This window comes from Bison bison, unplaced genomic scaffold, assembly GCF_000754665.1.
Source record: "Bison bison bison isolate TAMUID 2011002044 unplaced genomic scaffold, Bison_UMD1.0 scf7180017864200, whole genome shotgun sequence".
In the NCBI taxonomy this organism is placed as follows: Eukaryota; Metazoa; Chordata; class Mammalia; order Artiodactyla; family Bovidae; genus Bison; species Bison bison.
Genome location: NW_011494772.1, coordinates 487281 through 513334, shown reverse-complemented (window position 1 = coordinate 513334; position 26054 = coordinate 487281). Strand labels below are relative to the sequence as shown.

At 36.8% G+C, this 26054-nt stretch overlaps 1 protein-coding gene across 1 annotated transcript in view; it reads right to left on the bottom strand.

Moving 5' to 3' along the window:
• Positions 1–26054, bottom strand: part of GBE1 (glucan (1,4-alpha-), branching enzyme 1) — a 313528-nt gene that overhangs the window by 12387 nt on the left and 275087 nt on the right. Inside the window, exons 13-14 of the mRNA XM_010844338.1 lie at positions 20326–20510; positions 18568–18698 (exon numbers count right to left, since the gene is read on the bottom strand). Of these exons, the coding sequence (XP_010842640.1) occupies positions 18568–18698; positions 20326–20510 (316 nt within the window). The remainder of the gene's footprint in view (positions 1–18567; positions 18699–20325; positions 20511–26054) is intronic.

Below are 26054 nucleotides of genomic sequence, written 5' to 3'. Positions count from 1 at the left end.
TTAGAAAACACAACCCTTAATTCCAGAAATTCCAACAATTTAAAACACTAGATTAAAAGTAATGATTGTGACAGAGCTTTATAATTGTAAATTACTATATTGTTTAAGAATCAGGAAACCCCATCTTTTACAAACACTGCTTAGAGTAAACATTTCTAAAACGGTTATCTGGGCATCTGGATTTTTGTTTTTCTCTTCTCATTCAGGCATTCCCTCACTCCCTCTTTCTCATGTACACGCAGACACACACACAGATTACACACATGACGTGGGACCCACATAGCATCAACACCCCTACAGAGCCCTGCCCTGTCTGCCACTAAAGAATATCCCTCTGAAAATATAACTCAGAACTAGTTTACCCTTAAACTGTCTTCTTCATAGGATTTCCAATTCCACAGTAGATAAATTTAGCAGGACATCTCAGCACCTCCACGTCTCTGTTATTCATAGCTGCCTCACTACATCTAGCAGAGTGCCTTCTCATTATGGCTTCTCAGTACATCTCTGAAACTGATATTCAGGATGACAATTCTGATTCATGAAGAAAGGCCAAATTACATGTCTTATATTTTATATTAGAGGAATGTAGAAGAAATTATTTTTCCCATTCACTTAATAAATACACACATGTAGGAGGCTCTGTGCAAGATATTAAAAAAATGACTAAGATGTAGTTTTAGTTTATGTGCAAGTCATAGCCTGTTAAGGGGAGATTAGAAACACATATGAATGTCCATAAATAAAGCAGAAGGCAATATTCAGTGAGAGGTACAGCCAAGGAGAGAAGGCAGGATTGACAGTTTATAAACAAAAAAGCTTTGAAGGATGGCTAGACTGTTCAGATTTATTTTATAATTAAGTGTGAGAACGCTGAAGCTTTGTGAGAAAGGTTATGCTAATCAAAAACAAACAACCAAAATTAACCTGAAGGTTGAGGGTAGAATAGAATGAACAAGGGAAAGACTAAGTCAGAAAAACCCGCCAGGAATCTAAGAGTGGTGGTTAAACTTGGATAGTACAAAAGGAGAGACATATATAAACCAATGAGGTTTTTTTTGTATGTACAACTGATGGTACTCAAATGGGAATCTGATGCTCAATTTGAGGAAACACTTAGAAGGGGAAGAGTTGTGCCCAAAGGCACACAGTAAGTTTCGTGGCAGAGCTGGGATGTAGACACAGGTCAAACATAGACTTAATTACCCTACTCTCCACAAGTGGATGCCTGTTTTATGCCAAGAATCAGGCAGAGTGTTTTTGTTGGCAGTTTCTTTGTTTAATTCTAATTTTGAGATTCTAAGCATATAGAGGCTGGAATGAATGTGGCATGAATTAAAAAAAAATAAGAAAAAAGGATAAAGTGATATCCTAGTGTTTAATTAAGTTTAAAAGATTGGTGCTAAAGGACTGTAATTCTTACGTTACTTGAGGAGTCTGAATATCAGGTTTGCATCTGTTCTAGATCAATTTCTTGCTCAGTTGGTTCATTTGATCTGTTGTTTGGGGAATACAGAATGTACTTTGCTCAATTTGGGAAAATAGAGCAGGGAAAGAATGATAAAAATTTTATGGAGATTTTTTAAAAAGGAGATCAAATAGATCCCTATCCATTTGGATATCATTTTAAAATATTTTGATTTCTTCTTATTTTAAATTCAAGAGCTTCCTAAGTATTTGATATATCTATCAACAGGTTGAAGTTGATAAGAAGTTTTAAACATTATTTTATAATCTATGTCCTTAAATTTGAACCAAGAAAGAGCCATGTTCTGAAGACATGTACTAATAAGATTAAAGAACAGTGAAGGCATGAAGACTCTTAAATTCAATGGCTCTTCAAATACTTCAAAAGCTGCTGTGTTTGCTCAGCCACTTGATAAAGTGTCTGTTCAAAGTATAAGGATTTTGATGTAAGAAGTACTATCATTTATACCATTCTGCACTAAACTCACTTCACTTCTGCTGATGAAACTAGGGAAATTTATTGTAAGGTTCAAACCCTGAGGTTTCAGACTGAGTGACAATAAAAGAGGTTCTCTAGTGAGTAGATGACCATAAAGATGGCAAAGCTGGTAAGTCACCATATATCTTTAAATCTAAGACACCATTGATTTTAAGATGAATTATTTTATACGACTGCACTAAAAAGAAAAATATCACTACCTTGCCAATCACTGTAAGACATATCCCAGTTGATGACATGTTAAAAAATGTACATTTAGATCATATGAATTTGGTATGATATTTTCAGATATGACTCTTTTAATCAACCCACCCACAGTATTATGATTGCAATAACTTTTGGGAGTTAAGTGACCCTAGGAGAGAGAATGTATTATCAAAGGCAGAAAACATTAGGTACAAAATTCTAAGGAACTGTAAACAAACATCTGGTAATCTAGAATAGGTGGTAGAAAATAAAAATAATTTCATGTTTTTAACAGTCTAAAGATAACTAGCCAGCACAAGACTTGCCTCAGTGTTCTAACATAATGTTCCTCCTTTTATGCTTCATAAATTGAATTTAATTTATTGCCAACCACAATTCACAAATCTTGTATAGCTTTTTGGCTGTATAGCATCTCAAATAGATCTGCCCCTCTATTTCATAAGTATACTTAAACTATACCTCATTTATTGTCCTGAACCATAGACCAGGTCATAAATGACAACCTTTAGTTTGCTCTCTCTGGTCTCCTTCCAAATACAGAAGTAGCAAAAACTAGTGCTGTGCTGCTGTATATTTTATGGATGTACATGTGTGTTAGAGTGAGGCAGGTGCGTGTGTGTGTCTGATTTAGGCATTTCTGTCTTTAGCTTTGTCAACTAGAATATATAGCGACTTAAAAATTCACCACTGGAAATAAGTTCTGATATTTTCATTATTTGTTTGAAACTATTTTATGGCTGTGGGCATTTATGAGTATATTACTTTCAATAGACAATATCCATTTAGCTTTTTTTCTCTACCTAACTTTAGTTTTAAAAAACTCCTATAATATTATAATATTGCTAAAATAAAAGAGGGTAATATAAAAATAAATAGGAAATTTACTACTGAATATAGTCAAAGTATATTTTAAATTATAATGAAAGGCAAATGGAGCTTCCCTTTAAGGGTACAATATATTTTTTAAAGTTCTTATTAGTTTACATTAAAATTTTATTGTCTTTGCAAAAAGGATCAAATTCAATATAGCAGCTATATATGAATTCAAGTTTGTGAACACTATCTTCATTACAAGTTTAAATGACAACCACATGTTTTAATTAAATGCAAAACAAAAGTATATTTATAGTATAGTTTAGGATCTGCTTCTTTCATGAACAGGTTTCTGACTGTAGCCTAAAAAATAAACTCTAGTCCATGCAAATTTACTTCCTTAATTATACATTCTTAGAAACTGTACAATGCAGAATAGCAATAAAACAAACTCAAAGGAGGAGGGACTCAAATATAATCTACCACATTAATTAATGGATTGCTATGCTTTTTGAAATGCATTTGCACGCAAATTATTAGTTTATTCTTAGGCATGCTTAATGACACACATCAGTAACAGCAAATCAAATGATAATATAAAATATTGAGCACTACATATTTCTCTATGCAAATAAGAATATTATTCTAAATACTTTACAGAATTCTTTGACTAACCTAATTAGGAACTTTTCTTTGTCCTAGAAGATTATATAATTGAACTAAAAAATGTCATTTTTTTTCTCAGTAACTCAAGAAAAGAAAATAACAAAAAAATATGCTTATACTTATAGACTAACTACCCTTTAAAATTGTTGCTCTTTGTCTGTGCCACTAACAATTACCCAAGGGTAGTGGTTTAGTTGCTACATCCTATCCAACTCTTGGGACCCCATGGATGGTAGCTCACCAGGTTACTCTGTCCATGGGGTTTCCCAGGCAAGAATACTGGAGTGGGTTGCCATTCCTTTCTCCAGGGGATCTTCCTGACCCAGGGATTGAAAGCTGGTCTCTTGCACTGCAAGCAGATTCTTTACCAACTGAGGTACCGAGGAAGCCTCAAGGATTATCCAAAGAACTTATAAATTCAATTATTTGATGAAGCAATATTAGCTAGTGAGAACTGCAAAAGAGAAAAACAACAGATTTTTATACATCTTTCAAACACATGCTTTCTCATCAAAATGAATTTTGATCATGCAGATGCAACATTTTTTACAAATATATTGTGGTTTTGAACTCAATTTTAACATAGGCTATAAAGAAACATCTTCACTCAAACTTATGTTAATACAGCCTTTAATTGAGTTCTATGCAATATATATAAAGGGAGAAGATCATTGGAAACTTCAAAATTCCTGAAAAATAATGAGAATTGCAAGCATAAGTAAGCATCATCTAAGCCATTTCATGCAGACAGATAAGAATAGGAGAAAGCTTCCTACAACAGTAAAATACAGTGGGTGCATGGCTTTGGGGCCCAACAATTACATTCTAGTCTGAGTTCTTAATTACCTACCATGTGTCTTCCAGCAAGTTACTGAATTTCCTTAAAGCTAAGTTTCTCATTGTTAAAATCGGGATAATATATCAACGGGTAACTGTGAGGATTCACAGAAACAGTGTACATCAAGTGCTTAACAGAGTCCCTAGCATTGGGAGAAGTGCCCAAGTTATTAACTGCTCTTTATATTATTATTATTATTATTGGCCCTGGACCATTTAAACTGCTAGCTTAAGTGATCAAAACTAAAAGTATGTCAACTTATTCTCTTACTTTTTAATCCAACTTGGCCTTTTCTTTCTTTCTGACCTTTATTCCCCTTCCTTTCCCCCATGACTTTATTCTCACTAGAATCTAAACAATTTCCCTGTTATTTAAAAAGATTGAACAATGAAGCTTAACTGGACAGTACCTTGGCCTCTTTGAAGACTACACACTTAAAATTTTTATTTTATTTTTTTATAATGATCCTCATGCTTTTGAGAAAGACTGAGAAGACTACTCTGAACATCCTAACTGAAAATTAAATACTTCCCTGGTGGCTCAGTTGGTAAAGACCCTGCCTGCAATGCAGAAGACCTGGGTTTGATCCCTGGGTTGGGAAGATCCCCTGGAGCAGGGCATGGCAACCTACTCCAGGATTCTTGCCTGGAGAATTGCACAGACACAGAAGCCCCCGTCCTGTGCAATCCCACAGTCCATGGGATTGCAAAGATTCAGACACGACTGAGCGACTAAGCACACAACACACCCTCTTGCAATTGCCCCAATTTTTCAACATATATTATCTACTTTTATCATCCTATAAATTTAATTATTATATTTTTTCTCTTTCTTTAATTTAAATAAATCTCTATAAGGGAGTTGTCCTTCCCTACACACCCCTCCTCCGTCTACCTAGGACCTGGATTAATACCTGGCATATTTACTGAGAGGATCTTCTTTGCATTATTTTCCTACTGCAGTGTCCTCCCTGGGTTTTGATCTATGCGTACTTTTGCTAAACTGTAAGAAATAATTTAATACTTCTTCAGTCATAAAAAAACAACCTTGAGTTTCTTCCCTTGTTTTATCTGTACAGATCTGTACAATATAACTTCTAACACAATGCCACTTCATTATAAAGTTTTACTTGAGACATTTTAAAAGATTTCTCTTTAGAATAGTCACAACAGTTAAACAAATGCATGTCAGCTTGAAGCAATTAGTTCTCAAGTGAATAACTGATTAGTATGAGCCCTGGAGATAGACATTTTATATAATTCTTAGTTGAAGTGGGTAAATGATTACATGTTCACTAAAGCTGACACATATTCAAAGACTTGTATTATCAACATTACTGGTGTGCTTTCTTTATACAGATGACTGAACTTAAGCATTGAACATCACAGTAACTTGTGAAAACCATATGCTGCTGCTGCTGCTGCTAAGTCGCTTCAGTCGTGTCCGACTCTGTGCGACCTCATAGACGGCAGCCCACCAGGCTCCCCCGTCCCTGGGATTCTTCAGGCAAGAACACTGGAGTGGGTTGCCATTTCCTTCTCCAATGCATGAAAGTGAAAAGTGAAAGTGAAGTCGTTCAGTCATGTCCGACTCTTAGTGACCCCATGGACTACAGACTACCAGGCTTCTCTGTCCATGGGATTTTCCAGACAAGAGTACTGGAGTGGGGTGCCATTGCCTTCTCTGGTGAAAACCATATATATACACATATATAAGTACATTATATATATATATATATATATATATATATAAAATTTGGCAAGGCCAGGATATGCACTTAGGTATAATATTTTCTATCACTCTACCACCATCTGCCAGTTAAAGTCTGCAAAGTAAATGAACATTAAAATACTTAACCATTTGAAAGCTGATTCATTTAGTGTTGGTAGTAGAAACATCCTTTTGATATATTTGAAGTCAGAACTTATTAGCATTAATGAATCATCAATACATTGGTGCACACCAATATTCTTGTGAGGGAAATCCCTTGGACAGAGGAGCCTGTTGAGCTACAGTCCATGGGATCATAAGACACGGACATGTCTTAGTGACTAAGAACCACCGCTACCATAGTCAATATATATGCTTCTTTGTATTTTAATTTTTAAGATCAAATAGAAAATCTAATACCTTAGGGCTAACTCGGTGCTTTAGAAAGGTAAATGAGAAGGGGCTGAGCTAGCTTCCCTTGAGAAAGTGTCAAGTGAAGCCTACTGGAGTTTGTGGATGTGTGTGTATGTGCCCAAACATGCATCATTATGCCCAGTCATTCCTGAGCACTTCTGGGCACACAGCCCATGCCTATCAAAATTTTCTCTAGGTTAAGCATTGTGAGAGGAAAGGTTCAAAGTAAACATTTCTCCATAGGCATCAAAAACATTGAGTGAAAGAGCTGTAAACTCACATTATGTGATTGTTAATATATGTGTTTCCCAGGGGTATAATAAATCTAGTATAGTACTTTACAAGCATCTATAAACCCATCATATTGGTTTAATCTTACTAGGCAGATGTGGAAGAGAATTACACATGGAAAGAGTAAGCTGCTGAGTTGTTTTTGCAAAGTGCATTTTTGTACAATTCAAAACAAAATCATCAAATGTTTTGGCTGTGATAGTCAAACATAAAGATAACTTACACAACTGAATGAGTAAAAACTCTGGCACATTTTGAATCAAATTCTATGTAGACTTAATTATTTATTTTTATAGTTATTTAACAAGTATTGCATTTTAAAGGTCAGTTTTCATTACAGTCCCAAAGAAGGGCAATGCCAAAGATTATTCAAACTACCGCACAGTTGTACTCATTTAACATGCTAACAAGGTAATGCTCAAAAATCTGCAAGTGAAGCCTCAAGAGTATATGGACTGAGAACTTCAGATGTACAAGCTGAATTTAGAAACGGCAGAGGAATCAGAGGTCTAATTGCCAACATCCACTGGATGATAGAAAAAGCAAGAGGATTCAAAAAAAAAATCTACTTCTGCTTCATTGACTATGGGAAAGTCTTTGACTATGTGAATCACAACAAACTGCAGAAAATTCTGAAAGAGAATTTTTTCTGAGAAATCTGTATGCAGGTCAAGAAACAACAGCTAGAACTGGACATCAAACAACGGACTGGTTCCAAATTGGGCAAGGAGTACGTCAAGGCTGTATACTGTTACCCTGCTTATTTAACTCATATGCAGAGTACATCATGCAAAATGCAGGGCTGGATGAAGCACAAGCTGGAATCAAGATTGCTGGGAGAAATATCAGTAACCTCAGGTATGCAGGTGATTCTACCCTTATGGCAGAAAGTGAAGAAGAACTAAAGAGCCTCTTGATGAAAGTGAAAGAGGAGAGTGAAAAAGCTGGCTTCAAACTCAACATTCAAATAAATAGGATCATGGCATTTGGTCCCATCACTTCATGCAAATAGACTGGGAAACAATGGAAACAGTGATCCACTTTATTTTCTTGGGCTCCAAAATCACTGCAGATGGGGACTGTAGCCATGAAATTAAAAGACGCTTTATCTTTGGAAGAAAAGTTATGACAAAGCTAGACACTGCATTAAAAAGCAGACACAGTAAAGGTCTGTCTAGTCAAAGCTATGGCTTTTCCACTAGTCATGTATGGATGTGAGAGGTGGACCATAAAGAAGGCTGAGCACCAAAGAATTGATGCTTTTGAACTGCAGTGTTAGAGAAGACTCTTAGAATCCCACTGGAAAGCAAGGAGATCCAACCAGTCAATCCTAAAGGAAATCAATCAGTCCTGAATATTCGCTGGAAGGACTGATGCTGAAGCTCCAATACTTTGACCACCTGATGTGAACAGTGGACTCATTGGAGAAGACCCTAATGCTGGGAAATTTTGAAGTCAGGAAGAGAAGGGGGCAACAGAGGATGAGAGGTTGGATGGCCTCGTCAACTCAATGGACATGAGTTTGAACAAACTCTGGGAGATAGTGAAGGTCAGGGGAGCTTGGAATGCTGGAGTCCATGGGGTTGCAAAGAGTCAGACATGACTGAATGATTGAACAACAAAGTAATAAAAGCATATTTCTCAATGTTTACAAATATGAGACCCAGAAACATCTACTATCATATAAGTTACATGAGCTTTTGTGAGATAAAAATGTTAGGGTAAGAGAATAAACTTAAGAAAAGAATGTTTCAGAATCAGAAAAGAATGCTACCACCATAGAAACTAATTTTCCTTTTGTTTTCCTTAACTGGACAAAAAGGAAGAGGGTTAGAAGCAAAAGTAGCGGAGTGAAAATTGACTCTCCCTAAATTATAAAGGGGATTTCCTTCATGGTACAGTGGTAAAGACTGCCAGAAAATGCAGGAGACCCAAGACGTGGGTTTGATCCCTGGGTCAGGAAGATCCCCTGGAACAGGAAATGACAACCCACTCCAGTATTCTTGCCTGGGAGGAGCCCCGAGGGTGGGCTAAGTCCATAGGGTTGCAAAGAATCAGACATGACTGAAGTGACTAAGCACGCAAAAACAAAAATAATAAAGAGCTTATTAGAAAAATTACAGTAATGGTTATAATTTTACAGACAGAAAATAATTTTGTTTCAATTAGTGTTCCTATAATAGACATTTATTGTCTGCCAATAAAAGGTAATGGGGCTTGTCTTGTAGCTCAGTGGTAAAGAATCTGCCTGCAATGCAGGAGATGCAGGTTCAATTCCTGGGTCAGGAAGATCCCCTGGAGAAGGAAATGGCAACCTATCCCAGTATTCTTGGCTGGGAAATCCCACAGACAGAGGATCCTGGTGGGCTACAGTCCACGGAGTCGCAGAGTTGGACATGTCTTAGCAACTCAACAACAATGAGAGGTAATATGACCATACTTAAGTTATACATTCATTAATTAAATGATTTTACTTGATAGCATCTAAAAAATGCTTTCCTTATTCAACAGTTCATATCATATAACTACCAAGAATATCAGTAAGTTTCACAGATAAATTTCACAAATAAAATAGGAATTAGGCATTTTTCCATTATTAGGGTAAGAAAGCACATTAATAGAACCAGAAATGATTCTTACATAGGGTTATAACTGAAACCACTGTTTCTGAGAACACACTGTTCATGGCTTTACTTTTTCCACTTTTATCTAGAAAAAGATAACTTTCTTCTGGCTATAGCATCCATATATCCTTAGGAGCCTTTAAATAGTTATAGGGAACCAGTAATTATATCATGGATTAATTTTAAGAAATCTTGTGGAATACTCACAGTACCATTTTCACATTTAAATGAAACACTGAGCCCTCAGTTTGACCCTGTGAGATTCTGAGTTAGAAAAGCTTAATAGAAAACGGTGAAAATAAAAATATCTCACTACAGAAGATCTAAGCAGCTTTTTCGTAGGCAGGAGATATTCAGTGGGGGGGGGGGGGGGGAAGGCGGGGGGGGGGGCGCTAATTTCTACAGAGAGCCAGAAGTAAAAGGTAAATTAACATTCAGTATTAGAGATTTATTGTAGATAATGAATGCTCTATTTAAAAAATGTCATCAGATATAAAGGTGATAAATATAATTTTTTTTTCAAAACAGAAGAGAACAATCTGTTCTGGACTGATTAAATAAAAGAGTATTTAAAAAGAAAGCCAAATATGAAACCTTTCAGGCCAATGTTCATTGTGGCTTTCCTTCCATTAGAGTTTGCAATGCTATTCCACAGGAAAGGAAAAAAAAATTTACTAAATGAGATAGTAAGTGTTAAGTGCTTGTAGCATGCAAAATGTAATAAGTTTGGAATAGATGGTAGATCTTATTATTAAAGTCTGTTCAGCAAGTATTCTGACAGCAGACTCCATAATTTTAAATTCTACAAAATTATGATGTATGTTATTTATAATGTTTTATCAACTTTTTCCTTTCTACCATTTAATTAAATATCTGTTCTAAGGGGAAAGCAATGAATTATAGAAATCTTTGTTTCTTAATTAACTTTAAACAACTTCAGGGGCTTTTCCACCTTGAGAGAGTCCTATCCTCCATCTATCCATCCATCCATCTGTCCATTCATCCATCTATTCATCATCCACTCATCTGCCCATCTCTCTCTTCATCATCATCTATTCATCTATCCATCCTTCCATCAACAATTTAGTTTTATGTTTACCTCATACATTCCAAGTAAAAATATAATTGCTAATATGCAGGTAAGAGAGACACTCAGTCTTACCAAGTATCTTGGAGTCAATTTCCATATAATAATACTTGAATATCCATTGGAAGGACTGATGCTGAAGCTGAAGCTCCAATATTTTGGTCACCTGATGCAGAGAACTGACTCATTGGAAAAGACCCTGATGCTGGGAAAGATTGAAGACAGGAGGAGAAGGGGACAACAGAGGATGAGACGGTTGGATGGCATCACCGACTCAACGGACACGAGTTTGAGCAAGCTCTGGGAGTTGGTGATGGACAGGGAAGCCTGGTGTGCTGCAGTCCATGGGATCACAAAGACTCAGACATGACAGAGCAACTGAACTGAATACCTCCTTTCACAAACTGGTAAAAATAATTATGCTAGGAATGAATGTTTTCCCCTCATTAGTGATACAACTGGCAGGGGAGAATGTACTGTTTTTATAGGATGATGCAGCAGTATTTCTGATTTCTTTATTCTCCAGAAGGACAAGAAACAGAGAAGAGAAATCTTGACTGAGCTATTGTTAGATGAATTTCTGGAACCAGAGGAGACCATCACTGAGCAATTGAGCTATAAACCAAAAACAGAAATGGTGTTGAATGTCTCAGAAGTGCTGAGACACTGAATAACACTCAGTTACTAAAAAAATCTAAAACATATGTGTGTAGTAAGCGCTCACTCATTATTCATTACTGCCTATAGTCTTATGAATATATATTAAGCAAATCTTTTTTTTTATTAAAGCCAATCTTGAAGTGTTACATCAGTTACAAAATATTTTTCTTACTTTATGATTCATCTCAAATTTCTGAGGAGAGAAATGAAGCTAAATCATAGACTCTTTATTGCCAGTGGAGGTGAGGGTACACATTTATTATTATCATTAAATCTCAGGGATTTCTGGACAGGGTTTAACAATGAAAAATTACTGGAAGTACCTCTAGGTAATGTTTAGAAGTATCACTATCATCTTGAAACTAAAGAAGGAGAACCAAGGCCATGAGTATACATCCATAGTGAAGCTACTGAAAAAAAGAGGGACTTAAATATAGCACTGTTAGAAGGATTATCTGTCCCTGTTCACATAAAGAGCTTCATCACTATATGGCCACACAGAGTAAAAGCACACACTTTCTCTCTCCTCACATATGCAAATGTGTTCAAAGTCACTATGTAGATCTTTTATCAGAAGCACTTACATTTCTTAAAAAAAATTTTTTTTATCAAAACTTGGTAAATGTGGAAAAGTATAATGTTTAAGCTCTACATTTTTAGTCCAGAAATTAACCTTTACATATCAAATCTGAATAGAATGTGGCCATCTAGCCAATCCTATATTAAGTCCTTTGTTTTTATTTGCTGCACAAAGCCCAGATTCTAATAAACACAGAATGTTATATAAGCATGCTTCAAAGGCTCCTGTAAACTAAGCAACTCACAGCCACATCTCTGCCTTCAGTGATCACACTTCAGTGAATCATCCAAGTGACCTTATTTGCTCATAAGAAACTCTGTGTACAGGTTGCAAATGTCAATGTCTGAATTTATATTTTAAAAAGTACATCTTGCAGCAGTTTAATGAAAATACTGCAAAGATCTTGAGTCAGATCCAACTATTTACTCATCTGTTCCCTTAGTTTTAAATATTTTTGGCCTGGATTCACATAGTCTTCACAAGCCATACTTGATGATTACTCCTCTAAACATTGCAATATTCTAACAGTTTGAAAAGCCATTTGGAAAGGGGGCTGCTATTACACTATTATTCCCACACCCACCTCAACAGCATGCTGACAAAAGATTTGAAAACATTTGATACTGGTGTTGTTTATGCTCTTGGAGTGATAAGAATCTGTATATACTAAGACACACACTTTATAAATGATCTACGAGGGCTTAACACTTACGTGAATATTTCACAGTAAACTTAATTGACGTGATGCACCAGAAGAGTCCCACTTTGAACAAAGAATTATAGCATATTTATATTCTCTTCCATAATGAAGAGAAATCACAGTAATTGACCTGAGTCAATTATTTCATGTTTTATTCTTTAAAAATACTTTATTTTTTCTTTTGGATGATGATGATAGGGGTCATGGGGAAGAATTTGTAGAGGGTGATGGTGAGGTACTGAGGGAAGCTGACGAGAGAAAAGCTCATGCCATGAAATTGTGTATGATTCTCTCATGCTGCCTATTGTCCTAGAAATATAACAAAATCACTTTGAACATTACAGAAATAAATCAGCATTGCTCATGTCACTGTTACTGCCACCACTGGCCACATGTATGCACCCAAGAATGGACAGAAAGAGGAAGAACATGGGCTTTGTAACACCCTGCTCAACCTTCACCAGCTGTGTGCTGGAGGAAGTTAGATAGTTACATAAAGCCCTCATTTCCTGATCGGTCACATGAATCTAACACAACTTAACTTATAGGGCACCTAGAAATACTAAACTAGATTTTTTTTTTTAATGCTAGCAAACAGAAGGACCTCAAAAGAGATCCCCTATACCCACACTTCCCCCTACATCCCTCAAAATGAGGCATCATCATTTATGTTACTCAAAATGGATTAGAGAGAGCAGTCTGTCCTTCGGGGTTTAGCAGTCTTCCTTTTGATTCAACACTGATTTGATAATGGTCTAATTGAAGAAATGTGACCATAGAAATAAAATACTGATTCTGATATTATAAAGGGAATTATGTTTCTTTCTAGGTGGCTCAAACGGTAAAGCATCTGCCTACAGTGCGGGAGACCTGGGTTCAATCCCTGGGTGGGGAAGATCTCCTGGAGAAGGAAATGGCAACCCACTCCAGTATTCTTGCCTGGAGAATCCCATGGATGGAGGAGCCTGGTGGGCTACAGTGCATGGGGTCACAAAGAGTCGGACAGGACTGAGTGACTTCACTTTCACTTTCTACCCAGCTAAACAATGTAAAATCATAAACGAATATCCTATATCATACAGCATCTTGTCTTCCTGAGCATCACTGTGAATGTACCTCCTTAGCCAGTACACTGGGTCTCAGTTCTGTTTTACTCACGTTACTATCCACTGGATGGAAGAATGCTGGTGACTATCACACTGAAGATTAGTGGATAGAAAGACAAATGGGAGACAGTGCACCGGCAAAGTGTTTTTACTGTTGCTATTTTTTGTTTGTTTTCTAGAATAATCCTGCATGTTCCTTTTGCAGAAACGACACTATGTCCTTTAGTAGACACCATGAAGACTGGGTTCAAAACCTTAGTAATACAAAGCAGATGCCCCTTCAACCTTCCAAATCTATCATCTTATTTTGAAGTGACAGCTGAAAGTACTCTTAAAGTGTTGCTTCTATTCTGCCTGGCATTGCCCCCAAAATAGCTCCCCTTACAACCGTTTCTTGGAAAGACAGTCAGCTCATATTCCACACAGATATGAGTGAAAGTTGATGTCTTGCTATTTGATATACAGGATACACTGGTTCAAAAAATGGAACTATTCAAGAATTCAGACATGCTACCTACTGCAGGTTTATATTTCATAGTGACAGAAGAAGTTCAAATGACTTCTTTAGAAACTTTAAATTCATTCTGGTACCAAATCCTGCTTTCCTGGGAATTAAAAATTTGATGAATTTCTTGACTTGATTAACACATCCAATCTTGCCTCTGTGGATCCTTCACAGAAGAAATCTGTATTCAATTCACACTGGCTGGGTAGTTGGAAATACCAATGGCATAGAATACTTTGGTAAAGTCAGAAACTGCAGCATAGAAATACCAATATTTTTGTACTTCCTATTCTAGAAATGATTCTATAATGCTGAACTACAATGGTGTTTAAAGGTATAAGGATAAAGTCAGAAAGATGAAAGACCAAAAAGAAATGAGACTTGTACAATGCTAAGGATAATAAAAAGGACTGTGTAAGCTAAGCAAGGAACAACAAGAAGCTGAAAGAAGAGATCTATCTACTGCTTAGGGAAGGCAGTACAATCCTATCACAATATTCTAGTACTCTTTTATCTTGTCTATTAACAAGTGAGAGGTAAAAATCATGCTCAATATTAAATTTGGGATTTTAATTAAATTAGCTGAATAAATAAAGAGTAAGGGAGATATGTCATAATACAAGTACATAGAAAAGAAAACTAAAACTTTTTATATGAATGTGATGGTTGCCAGAAAAGCTGGTGTAACTTTAACTCCATTGACGAGAGAGAGCAGTCTCAAGACAAGAGGAGGTAATGGGGCACTCCATGCCATACTTGCCAGACCGTTATCTGGAATATTCTGCTGTTAGTTCCGGAAGCACAACGAAGAGGAAAGTGAACAATACTAGGTACATTTTGATAAGAGAGACATGATGCTAACAGGTCTGGAAAGCATCACAAGAATCTATTAAAGAAACCAGAGGTATTTTTGGTCTGGAAGAGGGAAGACCAGGGAGAGGTGGTATTGTGACGAACAACAAACAACTTTTTGATTTGAATAGCTGTCATGTAGAACAGGCATTGGCCCCAGAGTACAGATATAATACACTGACATGTAAGGCTACATTAAAAAAAAAAAACAACAACAACAACAAACCTTGAATTGTTTATCTTGTGAAAGAGTGAGAGTCATAGGACTGGAAAGTGTCCTAATGACAGCTATAATTTGCAGAGGAATATATAGATGGGATTTCTGCACTGAACTGGGTCATCAGAGTATAAACCATCACAAAATCCAGAAGATTTTATAATTTCAAGCTAAGATTTAAGGCTGACAGTATTAATATGTAGCTAATTAGAAAGTATGGTTTCAGGTATGTTGGAAATGCTCTCCTGCTCTCTTTCCCTCCCAAAAAAATACTCATTTTTAAAAAAATATTCTATTAGATATCTAGTTCATTAGGTCCAGCATACTGTTGAGTATTCAAGGAGACTGGTTATTAAAATGCAAATGTCCTCAGAGGAGGCAATAACATACGGGAATTAGTTACAGCTTGTTGACAGAAAGGGAGGAATGAGAAAGCCAGCCAGAGTAAAGAAGGCCCAAGTGGACACAGATCTGTAGGAGACAAAATCCTTGTAATAAAAGAAGCAACAATATTTTCAAGGTTCTCTTAGAGGTGCAACAGATGACTAAGGCTGCAACTGTGACTTCTATGAAGATATGGCCCAATTTTCCAAGATGTGTATATCACTACAACACATAATGTGTACATTTTCTGTGGTCACTAATATGAAGTGTTCAGTGTTTATTAAAATGGAAAACTTCTGTATAAAAGGTGCTTTAAGACATTTAAACAAATTGCTAAGTTTTGAAAGATTCAATTTGTGGCAAGGTGTACCAAAGCCAAACTAGACTTTCACATACAGTGTAACTTTGTATCACAAAATGAAATTAACTTTTGGGTGGGTTTTGTTTAATAAAATATACTATAATATTATATATATTTCATTTAATAATATTTGTTAAATCACACAGACTTCAGACAGGAGTTCAGTGTAGCTTAAGCCAAGTTTTTCTCCTAAACAACATCAGTGAAATTCCATTATTTCCATTTGTTAGTGATCCTAATGAAACTCCAAAAAAAAAAAAAAAAACAAAAACCCTAAACTAGTTAAAAGGAAATTAAAATCTTCTATTATGTGATCACAATCTATCTTTTCAGTTTAATCTCCAAGTACTTTTTGGGTCATCATTCTCCCAATTAATCTATTCTATTGTCCATTATCTAAGAATAGGCTATGATTTCCAACAGCAGGAATGGCCTTCCTCAATTTTTTTCTACCATTTTTATCCATTTCTCAAAGTCCAGGCTTTAAGGTCTTTTCTTAATCAATTAGTCTACAAATCATCTCTGTCTCCCTCTCTCTGTGATATAGGCTTAAAAATCTCATTAATCAATCAATTACTCAATCTCTGTTTCTCTTTCCACCCCCACCCTCACATTTATTTCTTTTACTTCCCCTCTGTTGTCCCATGGAACATTCCTGCCCCAGCCCCTGTACTGCATCATGCCTTACATCTTAGCTTGGGTTTACAAATCTTTTCTCTCCGACTTAGGGTCAAGGGCAGTGCTTAACTACCAAACATTGCAATAGATCCCAAGTGTTCTGTAAATGCATTTTGGTTTTATAATAATCAAAATTACAATTTGATTATATGCCATCATTAGACACAGCAGGATCTAGTCTAGGGTTTAGTATTTGAGCCTTTTGTCACCGAGAAGGCTTATGTATGAGTTGCTACATGTCTAGCAGCTGTTTGTATTTCTTCAAGGAGATGGTAAGAACAGTTGCCTCCTGAACAGTACAGCTCTTCTTCAGGGCAGACAACCCCGTGACACTGATTTCCATGATCTGAGCAGTCTCTGTGTTAACTGGGGCAGCCTAATAGACTTCTCTCCTACATGCTCTGATGTCCTAGGGGATAGGGTGATTGGGGAGGGGTGGAGAGAAGACCGGGAACATCTTTCACCACCTGCAGCATCCCTGAGCAGCACCAGGTGGTGGCAGACGCCACAGGCTACTCACCGGACATCGTGGCCTTTTCCTCCTTACGGCCAGAGAAACATTCTGTCTGGATGACCACTTCCCCAAGAAGGTTGCTTCCTGGAGCCTCAGCGGGTAATTCCTGATTAAGCTACTCATGAGGAAAGCATTCTCCTCCCTAGACACTTCTCTGGGGATAAGTGAGTGAATTCTGGTCAATGGAATACAAAGGAAATTTGCTAAAGTGACTTAGTTCCTGAAAACTATACAAATCGATTTGCCTTTTGTTGTGTCTGAAGGTGACATTTGGAACCAAGGCTATTGTCTTGCAACTCTATCAGGTGACACCCTTTGGACGCTGCTGGCACCCTGAGAGTTGGAAGTGGGAAGGCCAGTAGACCAGGGAACCTGATGATACTGTCACAGTGCTGGGGTCACCTGACCTCAGGGCTTCCATTGTTCGGCAAAATGCACTTTTCCTTATTGCCTGAGCCAGTTGAATAGGGGGGTTTCTCTTACTGTAGGCTAGAGACACCCTGGCTCGTAAGAGATCATGCTGGCATCAGGCATCTTCCTCCAGTGGCAGACATTAATCACTATCAGGGCTTCTGGGGAAGAACACATTCTTTCTCCTGCTTGTTTAAAAATCTGCACTGGGTTGTTATTACTATATCCTGAATCTGTTGCTTTTTTTCCCATGGACTGGGTAAGTCCTAAACTCTTTCAAACACATGCATGCTTCATTTCGTAACAGGGATCACACTTCAAATGATTAATATTTGTCTTCTTCACTAGTTTAAAAGCCCGATGAAGGCCATGACTATATCTGCCAGGAAAATTCCTGTGTTTCCAGCATCTCACACAGGGCTGACATGCAGGTGTTCAATAAATAGGTGCTCATAAAACATCTGTGAAATGAATGAATGGATGAATAAATGAATGTAGATTCTCCCTGATATTTCCTTTGCTTACATCTCTCATGCACTGATTTCTTATCAATTCAGACCCCCCCAAAAAGTGAGCTATGTCTTGTATTTTAGAAGACAGGAAAAAGAAAAGAGAAGGAGGCCATCTTTACAACTACCATTTACTCATGCATTCCATGGAGAAGGGAAAGGAGATGACTCTCAGAGGCAACTTATAAAATATTTTCATAAAAAGAAACAACAATCACCTCCTATACTACACATTGAATTAAAATACTACTTAAGAGAATGTTCATAATCATACTTTCTAGAGCCAGAATGGAGTTCAGGATTACTTTAGTGTAACTGAACTGAGCAAAGATACATTAACTATTTCAAGTCCCTCAGTTTTCAGATGAAGAACCTGAGAGCTACTGTCACCAAGATCAGCATTAGTCTTTCTTACACTCTATGATGTAATACAAATTGAATGACAGTCATGTTCACTGGCAACAAAAAGGATATTTTCCTGGCAATGTTGTTCCAACTCGGTAATCAGTATAGCTCTTGCTTGGATGAAAGTTGAAGATGAAAAGAAGACTAGCTCTCTCAAAAGCAATGATCTTATTGTCTTCATGCTTTTCACTCACATGGGCCTGCAAGAATTAACACATAGAATATATACAAATAATAGCCAGATGCTGCTATAAGTAAATTCTTTACAAAAAGTTGGTTTTTGTCTTTATTAACAGCCTTGTTATTAAGCCAAAAATGAAAGTGCTAGCATGTTATACTTTTTGAACTTGTTGAAATTTTGCCATATCAAAATTTTGCCATATCAAGGCCAACAGCAGTTTCAAACATTGCTTAAAGAGTACACAAATCTCACCAACCAATTGCCAACCTCAAACAAAACACAGAGGATTAGGTTTTAAGTAAAAACACGGTGCCTGTGCTATACAGAAAGCACTTGTGTGTGTCTGTGTGAGCAAGTACATTAGAACTACTTATAAGTGAATTTTCTTTAAGACTTTTGTTTTAGTCTCTAGACTCATAAGTGAAGGCATATCAAATTATTTTTCAAAATATACTGTAATACTGTTATTATATCCAGATTTCTGAAGTTGAATTTTTCTTAAAAACTTTATAGTATTGCATGGTTTTGTCAGATTCAAAAGCAACCAAAAGGCCTTGACAATCTACATTTTTTTTTTTTTTTGGTCTAATGAAAGAGAGTTTCAAAAGCAATTACAACATCTACAAGCTCTCTTATTTTCTACATCACATTTTACAGTAGGCAGTGAGAAGCTTTTGCTTTTTCAGCCCTACCCTCTTCCAGCCCCAGCTCTGAGAGGACTTATTTCCATGCGTGTCAGCAGCACTACTCTTGGTAATTTAGAAATGTGAGCTAAGGCTCTAGAGTAAACAGCATGCCTTTTGGTATTCAACATTGTTCCTATTGAAAAGGAGCATCATTTTGCTCTCTCTTCTGGAAACAGCACTACTAATAAATGCGATTAGGGCATTCGTGTCATGTAGCCAGTCTTCCTGAATGTATAAGTACCTTTGTTCAACCATTAAAAAAAAATCAGAGACACCAAAGTAAAAACACATCAACAGTAATTTCAAACGGCACCAGTAAAAAGCAAATGGATTATAAGTAACACATACTATATGCTAATTTTTGCAAAGGGGGAAAAAAAAAAGCCTGTATAAAATTTTCACCTGTTAATTACATTTTCTAAAACTTATTGAAAAACTGAGACTTTAATTCCAGAGGAGAGTCAGCCTCATGAAAAATACAAAACAGCATGCAGGTATAATGGCATCTATTGAAATGACAAGTTAGAGACCAGTAAAGGAAGGAAAAATAAGAATAAAGAAATCTCCATGTTGTCAAAGTAGTTTCATTATGACAGCATAATTATTTATATAAAGAAAAAACAGTCAAAACAATTAAGATGTTTCCACAGCAATTTCCAAAATGGATTCCATGTGGAGCTTTTGTCATTAGTTTTAACCAATTGAAATAAAAATTACCAAATTTAAACAACAACGACAAGCTAACCAGGAAAGTAAGCAGGGAATTATGCTGAAGACTTTCATTATCTATTGGGGAGATTTTGGTGACATGTTTTGACAACCTGAAGAATGTCACAGGGCACTGTGCGTGGAATAATAAAGTGCTCTTTAAGAGATCTGCATATAGATTTAGGTCAATTGCCATTCTAAGCATGTACAACATTGGTGACTAAAACATAACATTGAGAGTAAAGAGCTTACCTGTGGAGCTGAAAGCCAACCACATCTTTCTTCCAATTTATTCATATCCCTGTCAAAGTTATTTAGGAACTTATAGCGAAGAAGGTCATCATCAGTTAAATGAAACTGCCTTCGTGCGTAATGGTAGCTCTCATTATTTCCTTTTCTTGGGAAGTCTAACCATTCAGGATGCCCAAATTCATTACCTGCATTTGAAAACAAACATCAACATCATCTGGTTAATATTAGCACTTCTTATTAAGATATCTCAATAATTAAATGTTTAAAAGTCCTTGAAATCAGTTTAGGTTAATTTACTACAGCTATGCCCTGTGAAATACGCACAACCCTAGTTTAGAAACAGCATAGTCAAGCACACAATACTGCCAGCATTTGGACTCAAAAGCCCAGGTCCGGTTTTAGCCTGGCCACACATTCCTTTTTCCACATCTCATTTTTTTTTTTCTCATGTGCAAACTGGAAACAGTATCTCTGTCATCCTTATTTCATCTCTGAAATAATCTCTGAAATCTCTGAATCATTTTTGAAATCTCTTACTTCTATAATCTCTGAAATCTGGACCATGCTTTGCAATTTCCAAAGGTTGTATGTACATTATTTTTTGATCCTCCAAAGACTCCCTATTATATCCATTTCACAGATGAGAAATACAAAGCTCTTGACAGTTAAGGGATTTGCCCAACCTCACACAGATAGTAACTAGAAAAGCAACCATTAAAATCTAGTTCTTCTTATTAAAATCCAAAGTTCTTTCTACCTCATCCCATTAGGCAAGTATGTTTTATACTTCAGGTTTTAAACTTGGGGTGCTACAGAAACCCAAGGCATTAATTTTATTATTCATTTTCCCATTTATTTCTCAGATCTATGTGCCACCATAGACTTATATTTTAATTTAAATGTGGTATGTGTGTGGGTATGTGTGTGTGTGTGTGTGTGCATGTGTACACCTGGAACACCTTGTTGGGAACCCCTTTAATATTATTTCTCATTGTAATGATGAGAACCAGAGGCTCTAAAATTGAAATAAAACAATAACACATATACATTACACATTCTTCATTCTGAAAATCAAATTTAGATATTAGTAGCCTAATAGAGTGGCTCCTGCTGTTTTCCTCAAGTTAGAGTTTTATTTTATGGCTTCTTTTTTCCCCCTAAATATTAAACACTACTTTCCAAAAGTTGCTTATATTAGTTACTTTAATGCTGCAATTTTCTAAACCACAAATTTCTCCTCTGAGTTAGAAAGCACCAGAGCTGACCCAAGTATGTCCTATTGTAATTGAAATAGTTGCTAAGTGAAATAAGTGACAGAATAAAGACAAATATCATAGGATCTAACTGAACTGTGGAGTCTAAAAAAGGTAACAACAACCAAGCAACTGGGAAAAACAAGGTCATGGATAAAAGGAACAAACCTGTAGTTGCCTGAGGGTAAGAGGTGGGCAAAATGGGTGGGGTGTCAAAGGATAGAAATTTCCAGTTATAAAATTAAAAAAAGAGAGATGTAATGCATAGAACAGTGACTATAGTTAATAATACTGCACTGCATATTTGAAAGCTAGGAGAGAGAATCTTCAGAGTTCTTATCAGAAGAAAAAAAGTTTTTGTAACTATGCATGGTGAAGGTGAAAGTGAAAGTCACTCAGTTGTGTCTGACTCTTTGTGACCCCACAGACTATACAGTTCATGGAATTCTCCAGGCCAGAATACTAGAGTAGGTAGCCGTTGATCTTCCTGACACAGGAATCAAACTGGGGTCACCTGCATTGCAGGAGGATTCTTTACCAGCTGAGCCACCAAGGGAAGCTACAGTGACAGACATTAACTGAACTTACTGTGATGATCATTTTACAATATACACAAATACTGAGTTGTGTTGTATATCTGAAACTAACATAATGTTATGTCAGTTATACTTCAATAAAAATAAAGGCAAAAATAAGCTAGTACATTAATATTCTAAAAAATAAAAACTAAAAAGTTATAATGTAATTCACTACGGCTTACTGTAGAGTTGCTTTAAATGGTGAACTCTGCTGAGAAACACTGCAGTTTACATTTAACTGTTCAGAACCATAGTCATCAAAATAAAAATAATATACAAATATGTTTGTAGCAGCTTCATAAAAATTAAACTGTCTGCAAAAATCTTCCTTAATTCTAATTCAGTTCAGTTCAGTTCAGTTGCTCGGTTGTGTCTGACTCTTTGCAACCCATGGACTGCAGCACACCAGGCTTCCCTGTTCATCACCAATTCCGAGAGTTTACTAACTCTAATTTGTAAACTAATTAATTAGTAAACCAATTAATTCTAATAATTCAACCTAAATAGTATGTTTTATGATGCTGCCTGTGTGACAGAGGAAGGAATCATATTTCTAAATCTGCAGGCTTTATTTACTTTGGTTTAGTTGCTAAATCATGTCTGATGTTTGTGACCCCATGGACTGCAGACCGCCAGGCCCCTCTCTCAATGGGATCTTCCAGGCAAGAATACTGGAGTGGGTTGACATTTTCTTCTCCTGGGGATCTTCCTGACCTTGGGATCGAACCCTAGTCTCCTGCATTGCAGGCGGATTCTTTTCCAACTGAGCTACCAAGGTAGCCCTATTATTTACTTTATGGTGTCTTAAAATAGTAAAAGAACTTCCCTCTGCTGCACTTAGGAGTCCTGCCTGGATTTGGAGCCTGATTCACATCAGCCCATGCTGCACTCATGTCATAGCTGGTTCCATCATCCATTCAACCAGCAAAATGAGGCGCGTCCAGAACTGTGGTTGAAAGTGAAAGAACATGAAGTCACTCAGTCCTGTTGGACTCTTTGCGACCTCCTGGACTGTAGTGTACCACGCTCCTCCATCCATGGGATTTTCCAGACAAGAGGACTGGAGTGTGTTGCCATTTCCTTCTCCAGAGGATCTTCCCAACCCAGGGGTCGAACCCAGGTCTCCCACATTGTAGGTAGACACTTTACTGTCTGAGCCACCAGGGAAGTAACCTGGTTAGGTACATTCACTTCTGATAATGAAGGTACTGCCAGTCTGGGGAAAATTATATGTCCCAAGTACTAGTGAGATTTCAACTAGTGAGGAATTTGGGAGAGACTAGAAATGCCATAGGATAGCTTGGATATAATAGCCTACAAACTGTATTGAGGCTCTCTATAGGCAAAATACTTTTACTTTGGTATGACCATGACTTTCTAAGTTGACTCTAATATTAATAAACAATTCCTTTAGCTTTCCTGGGGGGAGATAGTTATATCACTGCCACCAAGAAGCAACAACAAATGCTTAATGCTGGCTTCTTAGGTTCCAGGCACTATTCTAAACATTACACATTCTTTCTATTTTCAACAACCCTGAAGTAGGTACTATTATGGTCTCAATTTTATAGGTAACTGAGGCACAGAGAGTTATTAAGTAGTGGGGCCCATGAGTTCAGAATGTCTGATTTTAGCACACTGACTCTTGGTTACCACTCTACCATATTGCTCAGAAGTGGATACCATGGGAAAACAATGCAAAAATTGACCAAACTCTCATACATGGACAGAAATTCCAAGAAAATGGAATGATGTGCACATAGTTGAAGTGAGAAGGTGAGATGTAGACAGGACTTTGGTTTAGCCATAAAATAGGCCTTGTAGTGAGAAGAGGTGAGACAGGAGGCATGAAGTTTAGATTAGGAGAAGTCTCATAATCTCTAGACCTTAAGCTACTTTTGAGTAAGGGGATGCAAAGCTCAGATGTGGTCTTTTATAAAATATCTCTGGTACCATGTGGAAAAGACAATGGATATTGTAAATAGTTGAACGGTACGAAAGCTAGCATGGAATTCAAAGAATAAGATAAGAGATGACCAGATACACTGGGAGTGGAAAAAGAATGGCATGTCTCAGGTGGAAAAAATAGGATTTTATGAGACTCTATTGCATGGGTTTTAATTCCAATAAGAATATTTATGATAAATATGAATTTACGCAGTTGAATCTCTCCAGTACTCAGTTTCCTCATCTGTAAAATAGCATAATAAGTTTCATACAAACTTTTTTAAGATTCAAATGAGGTTAAGTAAGGCAGTTGGTACAAGGTCTGGCAGCTGAAGCTTTCAGTATTTGGCAGTTTTTATGTTACACACCCATTACCAATGCTGCTCAGGAAAGAATGACATAAAGAGCAATATGTGAGAGTTACTATAAACCTAAAATTTCTGGTTCCCCTCCTTCTGAGGAGGAAACTGACCAGCCCAACTCTTCAGTAGATATACAAGTAACCAGGATGAATTCAAGGCAGCTACTTGGCTATTCTTCACAAAGTTTCTTGGTACAATATTATCCTTTCCTTTAAAGTGTGGAAATTCAATGTTGATGCATTTATTCATATATGTAATAAAACAAACACGTTTCCCTAAGCCAAGTATCAACATTCTTTGAATTACCTATTTCAGATCTTAAAAAGCAGAATTGAATGTGAAAGTGGTTTTGCTACAAGACACTCAGATTGACGGGGCAAATCTAGTTGATAAGTCAAGAATCTCCTCTCTGCTCTCTTCCTTTATTATTCCTACTACATGTTCATCCTGAAACTGCTAACAAGCTCTCAGGTGTTATTTACAATTATAAAGACACACACATGCTATATAATATACACATATATATGCAATACACTATGCATATACTATGCTATATAGTATATATTTTATAGTATATGATGGAATTACAGTTGAGCTATTTCAAATCCTAAAAGCTGATGCTGTGAAAATGCTGCAGTCCATATGTCAGCAAATTTGGAAAACTCAGCAGTGGCCACAGGACTGGAAAACGTCAGTTTTCATCCCAATCCCAAAGAAAGGCAATGCCAAAGAATGCTCAAACTACCGCACAATTGCACTCATCTCACAGGCTAGTAAAGTAATGCTCAAAATTCTCCAAGCCAGGCTTCAGCAATACCTGAACCATGAACTTCCAGATGTTCAAGCTGGTTTTAGAAAAGGCAGAGGAACCAGAGATCAAATTGTCAACATCAGCTGGATCATCGAAAAAACAAGATAGTTCCAGAAAAACATCTATTTCTGCTTTATTGACTGCCAAAGCCTTTGACTGTGTGGATCACAATAAACTGTAGAAAATTCTGAAAGAGATGGGAATACCAGACCATCTGACCTGCCTCTTGAGAAACTTGCATGCAAGTCAGGGAGTAACAGTTAGAACTGGGCATGGAACAACAGACTGGTTCCAAATAGGAAAAGGAGTACATCAAGGCTGTATATTGTCACCCTGCTTATTTAACTTCTATGCAGAGTACATCATGAGAAACACTGGGCTGGCTGAAGCACAAGCCGGAATCAAGATTTCCAGGAGAAATATCAATAACCTCAGATATGCAGATGACACCACCCTTATGGCAAAAAATGAGGAAGAACTAAAGAGCATCTTGATGAAAGTGAAAGAGGAGAGTAAAAAGGTTGGCTTAAAGCTCAACATTCAGAAAACTAAGGAATGGCATCTGGTCCCATCACTTCATGGCAAATAGATGGGGAAACAGTGGAAACAGTGTCAGACTTTATTTTTTGGGGTTCCAAAAATCACCACAGATGGTGACTGCAGCCATGAAATTAAAAGACGCTTACTCCTTGGAAGGAAAGTTATGACCAACCTAGACAGCACATTAAAAAGCAGAGACATTACTTTGTCAACAAAGGTCCGTCTAGTCAAGGCTATG